General features: G+C 38.9%; 1 protein-coding gene across 1 annotated transcript; it reads right to left on the bottom strand.

Annotated features, from left to right (window-relative positions):
- Positions 1-7,361: 7,361 nt before the first annotated feature.
- Positions 7,362-7,724, bottom strand: LOC147006152 (ferritin light chain-like). Its single transcript, XM_085834735.1, has one exon. It carries the CDS (start codon positions 7,722-7,724, stop codon positions 7,362-7,364), a length of 363 nt encoding a protein of 120 aa, XP_085690861.1.
- Positions 7,725-8,109: the final 385 nt, after the last annotated feature.

Genomic DNA, 8,109 nt, shown 5'->3' with positions numbered 1-8,109 from the left:
CTACATTTCTTGCTGTCACAAGTGTTCACACCTTTGTGTTTCAAAGTTATAGATATAAACAGGGTTATTGTTCTTTGGTGTCCTTTAAAAAAAATCTTGCCCCTTCTCTTGTAGAACTAGTACAACTAAAAAGAAAGAAGACATAGGTTTTGTTTTTACTTCCTACATTAACTATATTGTTTTAACAGATGATGAACTGCCAAGAAATATTCTCTGAAGAACTGATTGTTTTTGTAGCTCCTTGCCCCCTGAAGAGATTCTGTCTCAGAACTGGAGAGATGGCTGAGCACTTAAGAGCACCCACTGCTCTTACAGAGGACTTGGGTCTAGTTTTCAGCATCCACCATAGTGGGCAGCTTTCAACACTGTGAAACTACACTTTCCAGGTCTCTGACATGGCATTTTGACCCCTGAGGGCACCTGCAGTCATGCGGTGTACATACAGACAAGCAGATATGCATACATATCCATAAATAAAAAGAAATAAGATTAAAAGATCTTCTGACTTTTATCAAAGTCAATTTGAAGCCTGCTTTCTGTTTCCCTAAGCTCCATCCTCATGCCAGAGACCCAGTCTCACATTTTCCCCAGGGTCCTGGAACTTTCAAGTACAAATACAGACAGTTTTTTAAATGTCCACTAGATGTCACCATTGACCAGTGAACTCTGACTAACTTGCTTTAGTCTTGAAACAGGTGTTTATAATGATTTGATCCCTAAAATAGAAACTAGTTAGAAAGAAGTCTGTAGACAAAGGAATTAAGATGATTTTGAGTGGGAAGTAACAACTCTCTGCAGTGCTAGATAAGGCGCACCCACACTGCCATTACCATCTGTTCTACAAAACTCTCCTGAGGAAACAGGGGCTCTTGTCCTTTCTTCAGCAGGTAGACTACTGGAAGCTTCTAACTTCAGCTTTGCACTGAGAACATAAAGGTTCCTGAGAAAATGTGGGGTGTGTGTGTGTGTGTGTGTGTGTGTATGCATACCTGCATGCACGCGTGTGCTCACACACATGCATATGATGTGCATGTTTTGGGAGTGTGCACATGTCATGCATACAGGTCTATAAGGAGGCCAGAAGTTGATGTTGGGTGGAGATCCCAATTCAGGTCCTCTTGTTTGCATAGTGGGACGTTTATTATTTGAGTCATTAATCAATTTCACTCATCAAAAACTTCAGTTGGCCTTCAATTTTCTTACTTGTGAAATTAGTGTTTTAATTTAATAATCCCTTTCAATTTTGAATTGTAGTATGTCTACGAAATTCTTGTATCAGATCATAACTTCTTTATAGTCTTTTCTGGAACCCATTTTGGAGTCCATTGACATACTATCCTCCTTTTTTATGCATAAGTGAGGGAGCCCGTATGAGCATTCCCTTCTCTTTTTTTTAATGTTTTTTTAAATTATATATTTTAGTTATTTACATTTTAAATGTTATCCCCTTTCCTGGTTTCCCTTCTGAAACCCCCTCTCCCCTTCCCCCTCCCTCTGCTCACCAACCCACCCCTGACATTCCCTCATACTAGAGCATAAAACCTTCACAGGTCTAGGGGCCTCTCCTCCCATTGATGACCAACTAGACCATCCTCTGCTACATATGCAGCTAGAGCCATGAGTTCCATCATGTACTTTCTTTGGTTGGTGGTTTAGTCCCAGGGAGCTCTGGGGGTACTTGTTAGTTCATATTGTTGTTCTTTCTATGGGACAAGCATTCCCTTCTGTGACCATTGTTCTTTCTATACTGTGATTAACGGTAGCAATGTATAATGAACTAGGTAGTTTTGTTATGGATTTGTTTTAATTGTGATAATTGGATTGACCCACCTTTAAAGAATATTATAATCTAGATGATCATAGAAATATAATATATACTCATGTGTGTAAATGAACACTCAGAACCCTGCCTTGCCACACAAGAAAGTCTCTTTTCTGTTGTCAAAATCACACCAAGATTGAAGTTTACTCCCTCAAATATTTTTCTTTTAACCAAAAGTTTTGTGCCTTACTTTCACCTTTCAGTTTCTTCATATTCTTAGTTCATGCCAAGGCCTCAGTAAGGAAAGGATAATTTCTTGAGTCTCCCACCTCAACATTACACTTTTCTTGGAAAAAGTTGAGTTAATATTTATCCTATAATGTTTAAATGACCTTAATCTTTGGGTAAATCAAGGTATTTTTAAAGACTCATTAACATAACAACAATAATTTAAATGTAGATTATTTACTTAGTTTTCAGGGTTTCTTTGAGAAACAGAATATAACTAAGAGAATATGAATTCATAGTGGTTGGGTTTAGAATAAGTGCTCAGTGGTTAAGAGCACTTGCTGTTCTTAAAGACTCTAGTTACCTTTCTAACACCCACATCTGGTGCCTCACAACTACTTGTATCTCCAGCTCCAGAGAGTCTAATGCCTTCTGGATTCTGCATGCACCTGCATTCATGTGTATACATTTCATATATATATATATATATATATATATGTATATATATATAATTAAAATAGATCTTAAAGTAAAATGAGTGTGTTGTGGTTCAGAGAGGAGTATAAGCCAAATATATTTTTTAAAAGTATTTTCAGAGCTTTCATTAAAATATGTAGCATTTGCATTTATGAGATTTCTTTCTCTGTGACAAAATGCCTGATTAAATAAATCTCTAAGGGCTTTCTCTTGGCTCATGGTTTCTCAGATTTCAGGCCAGAGTAGTTTGTTCCTCTTTCTTCATGACTACACTAGAATAAGATGTAGTTTTTCTCAGGGTGACCAGAAAACAAAAGAGAGGAGAGGATATCCCCCTAATATCCTAACTTCCTTCTACTGAGTCCCAATTTCTACCACAAACTACCAGTAGTACCACAGACTGGAGGTCGAACCTTTGCTTTGTAAGCTTCAGAGGTATAAATGGGATCCAAACTCCAGCAGCCACCAAGTACACACCTTCCTTTCTTCTGTGGCACATAAATTGAATTGGGATTCACAGGGTATAAGGTGAACATCAGGAGTGAATGGATGAGGTCAAAGTGAGGTTAAAAAAAAACAAACTCAAAATTCAGAAGAAAGTTTACATGCAAAAGATGAGGAAAGTCATAGCTCTTAGTTTGTTGAGGTGCATTTCATGAGTCATTTGAATTTGAATGTTATCACAAGGCTCATTTTGATGATTTTTAAGAGATCTGAGACATGCAGAGAGCAGATAGCCAAGGCACACACGTGCAGAAGCATAGCAAGTGCTTATTGGAAACATCAGTCTTGCAGCTGACACATGTAATCAGTGCAGTGATCTAATAAAACCTTTTGATTCCCCATGAAATATCTTTTATGCTTCTATATGAGTTGCAACTCTTTCTATAGAATTTCTTGGCAATCCCAGATGATCAGGGACATTTCTCAGACTATTTTCAGCTTGGAAAGAAATAAAGCAGACCTACAGTGTCCCTGTGATGGCCCTTTGGCAGCCCCAGTGCCACCCTTTCAAGGGGTTAAGAGAAAGCCCAGGCTGGAAATGGAGCAGCAATTACATACTGACTGGGAAAATTGCCAGTTGTTCCTAGTTTCTGACCCTCTCTACAAGGTCCCAGCTGGTATGCATTTGAAATTTATACCTTAATCATACTTCATACTTGACATTGTTTTGCATTTTCCAAAGAACATTTAAATACATCTTTTCCCTTTGATATTATCTCCACCATCGACCTACACTGGTAAGGCAGATATTATCAACCGTGTTTACACACTGAAATCTAGTATAAAAACAAGGCAACATTTTGTATAAGGTCACACAAAACTGTGTCAATGAGTGTTCAGATGCAGAAAGCTCCTGTCTGTTTTAAAACACAACCTTTGTCTCACTGTTGAGAATATAACTCACCAAAGCTTCAGTGTTCCAAATTAAAGACACAGCTGTTCCCCCCACTATACCCTTTATGCCAGATCCTCCCCACCCCTCACCAAGTATGCATCAGAAAAAAAAAAAGCTCCTGGGAAGTGAGACTAAAATGATGAATTAGTTGTTTCTGCAAAATGAGTAGTGAAATTTGTGATGGGATTTTGAGCACAGCTTCCGCGTTCGTTCTTCATTTAAATAGAAACTCCAAGATCATTATTCGGAGTGGCGTGAAGTATCACCAGTTCTGATCTGCATGAGATGCAAATTTAGAATTTCCCCAAGTGTGATTTTTATGAGGGCTTTATGCAAAAAAAAAAAAAAAAAAAAAAAAGAGAGAGAGAGAAAGAAAGAAAAAAGAAAAGAAAAGAAAAGAAAAAGAACCCAAACCCATGATTTTATGTTTAAACTAGTCAAAGTCCCTTATCAAAAGGCCTGTCCCAGCATCTCAAATATCTGACATTCTTGCTGGGGATCCTAGATGATTAAAAAGTACAATATCACCCTTACATGTTTTCCACAGACACCCATCCTCCAATTATACCAGTGGAAAGCTATATTAGAGAGAAAAATGCTGTGTGTCCTCAAGTACTCTATTATTCTCCCTACACGTTATAGTTATAACAATTTAAAATATTTTCTGGTAATGTTAAGATGGTTGCATAAAACCTTCATGCCCATAAATTAAGATTTAAAATGTATTGACATTTGTATGTTTCTTGGCCAGCTGAGGAAAATTAAGCAAGGGAATTTAATTAGCAGTATGTGTTTATAAGTCCCAAATGGCCCAAGCTTAAACAGCTAAACACGGCAGGGTCCTAGTACACGTTGAGGAAAAGAGCTGTGAGAGAAAATGAAAGGTGCAAGGTCACAGAAAAATGTAATTTCCTCAACCATCTTCAGCGGAGAGGCTGCATCCTGAACAATCAGGAAATCCTGATGGGCCTGCTTATTCCACAGCTGCTCTCGCTGGCTGAAATTGAATTTCCCTGGGTACTCATGAGGCCAACTGAGAGCTTACATTTTCCCTCTACAGCTTGCTTTGCACTGATTCCAGAAGCAATTGACTCCGTTCACTCCTAGATAGAATGGATAACCTGTAGTGCTGAAAAGTGAACCATTAACCCTTTCTTCTTCAGAACACTTCAGTAAAGACGCAAAAGAAAAGGATGAAGCCTTCAGGGTTCCATATTGGATGGGTGTGGTCTTGATGACTCCGAGTCCCTTTCGAGCACTTTGGGATTCACAGAGACACTTTACTTACAGAGGACTTTAATTTCTGCTTCACAAGAACTTGTGAACAAGGCAGGGATCAAGACCTCTTCCCACAAGAGATTCGATGACTCATGAAGGATTGTTGATGTTTGAAAGGGCTGGCCTCCACGAGTGGACTCCATTTATCAGTTTGTTTTATTCCTATTATATCGATTAGTATACTTTGTGAAATAAAGTTTCATTTTTTCTTTTCGTTTTTAGATTATAATTTTATCACATTTCTTCCTCCTCTTTCATCCCGCCAATCCCTCCCATGTACTCCTTCTTGCTCTTTCAAAAAAATTTTTTTTTGGATGCCAACATTTTATTCAGTAGCTTTTAATTTTTTATTAGGTATTTTCCCCATTTACATTTCCAATGCTATCCCAAAAGTCCCCTATACCTTCCTCCCCACCCCCCCTCCCCACCCACTCCCACCTTTTGGCCCTGGCGTTCCCCTGTACTGGGGCATATAAAGTTTGCAAGTCCAATGGGCCTCTCTTTCCAGTGATGGTCGACTAGGCCATCTTTTGATACATATGCAGCTAGAATCAAGAGCTCTGGGGTACTGTTTAGTTCATAATGTTGTTGCACCTATAGGGTTGCAGATCCCTTTAGCTCCTTGGGTATTTTCTCTAGCTCCTCCATTGGGGACCCTGTGATCCATCCAATAGCTGACTGTGAGCATCCACGTATGTGTTTGCTAGGCCCCGGCGTAGTCTCTTTCAAATTTATGGCGTGTCATTTGATTAAATACATAAATAAAACCTGCTCAGTCTTGAAATGTTATTTGTATGTATGATTTTAGGACTGACAGATTTGGTATTGGACAACCAATTGGTGTGCTCTTTCTTGAGGAAAACTATTCTTCCAGATTGAAGCATTTCTTAGCTACCTGCAGTTTTTGTGTAGAGTTCAGCACTCATGGGCTTTTTCCCTTCCACTTCAGTGTTCTGGTTGTTGTTCTTCTTGTTCAGCTCCTATTTGGCAGCTCCATGGGTGAGACATTAAGGGTGTAGCTTCTGTCATTCTAGGAGATGAAATCTCACAGGAAACTCTTACAACTCTGCACCCCCACTTCTGCAATGATGCCTGAGCCTAAGATGCTGGAGTTGTGTTGTAGATTTATCCATTGAGACTGGGCTTCCCAGTTTCACATTTTGACTAGTTGCAGTTTTAGGGATGTTTTCCATCTGTTGCAAAGAGAAGTTTCCTTGATAAATTTTAAGGGTTAAATTTATCTGTAGGTTTAAGGACAAACTTTTATGGGGTTTTGCTTGTTTGTTTGTTTGTTTGTTTGATTGATTGATGTTGGCTTTTTTTTTTTTTTGGTTTTTTTTTTGCAAAGAGGTGGTAGTTATAGGTTTGGTTCCAAGATCCATGGCTTCATTAGCCTTAATATATATATTACATAGCACAAAAAATTAAATTTAAGAAGTCCATAAATTTGAAAGAGAGAAAAAATGTTGTTCAGTGGAGTTTGGAGGGGAAATGGGGAAGGGGTGGGGGTAAGAATGTAATTATAATAAAATCTCCAAAAAAAATAAAAATAAAAAGAGAAAGAAAGAAATCATGCCTTGACCCTCAGTACCAGACATGACTTTCCACTTGTTGAATGGGCCTTAAGGTCAATTAGACAGCTTTGGTTATCACCAAAGGAAACTCACTACTACTGCCCCAGGGTTATCATGCCATGTCAGTCATTGTTGTGATTTTAATTTTTAAAAAAATTAAATAGAGGCTATCATTAGTTTTAACATACACCCTGGGGTACTTATATTTATTTCCTGTCTTTTGGAAGTATAATCACTTGTAGGGATGGAGAGATGGCTCCGTAACCAAGAGCACTTGCTGCTTTTATAGAGTGGGTTTGTTCCCAATATCCACATCAAATGACTTACAACCTCCTATAACACTAGCTGTAAGGCATCCATAGCCATTTCTGGCATCTACAGATATTTGCACAAATGTACAAATCTATAAACACACAATGCATTTAGAAATTATCATCTACATTGTTCATTTTGTGGCAAAATAACTTCTGCATCTCTCAATACTTCATTTGAAGTTTATGTTTTTTACATGTCTTTTTAAATTTTTCCTCCATTTCCTACCATTTCTATCTATCTATACATATGTCTGTCTGTGTACTTCAAAAAGCTTTATTTTAACCTTGTCCAAAGCTTGGGAGAGACTTCTGGATGGTTACAAAGCTTTCTAGTGACTGGTCAGTTTTGAGATGACATCGGAGACTAGCTGGTCCAGAGCAGAGAAGGCTTGTGGTCTGGGTATTCTGTAGAGCTTGGTTATGTGATCATCCACCATCTTATGGATGAGTTTTTCCTCCTTAACAAGAAAATGGTTTTCAAGGAAGTCACAGAGCTGTGGGTCTGTGAGGACAGAATTCCAAGCATGAAGATCCAAGAAGGTCTGGTTCAGGTTCTTCTCCAGGGCCATGACAGTATCTACAGCCTCCTGGGTTTTACCACACTCATCTTTAGATGACTTCCAATCATCCTGGAAGAGCAGATGGCCCCTGTGCTCATACTGGAACTTGAGAAGATCCAAGGATGCTTTCATGCTTTTTGGCCAATTCATAGAAGTGGCCTACATCTTGCAGAGCTATATCACCCTGTCAAAATAGTGGCCCCAAACAGTAGAGTTACTGTAGGAAGCCAGTGGGTCTAAGTTGAAAGGCAGTTGAGGGAGGCTTCCCCTTCAATACCAGAACATTCCATGTCATGACTAATCAGTAGTATGGAGCTAACTAAAAAAAGCTGGTGCTGGCTGGTCCATAGAGCCTATGGTGAGGAAGATGATCCCAGAGCTGTGACTGGATGGATTAGAAGGCTGTTTGAAGCTAACAAAGAGGGAGTCCCCTGGTCTATTCTTTCCTAACACACTTGAAGCTAGAACAAAGCCAGAGCTTCTCCAGGGTACTGCCTTGACTATTTTCTTAAAGGCT

Source organism: Mus caroli, unplaced genomic scaffold, assembly GCF_978045245.1.
Source record: "Mus caroli unplaced genomic scaffold, Mus_caroli_1 scaffold_1, whole genome shotgun sequence".
In the NCBI taxonomy this organism is placed as follows: domain Eukaryota; kingdom Metazoa; phylum Chordata; class Mammalia; order Rodentia; family Muridae; genus Mus; species Mus caroli.
Note: the sequence above shows the minus strand (reverse complement) of the source record. Positions and strands in the feature narration are given on the sequence as shown.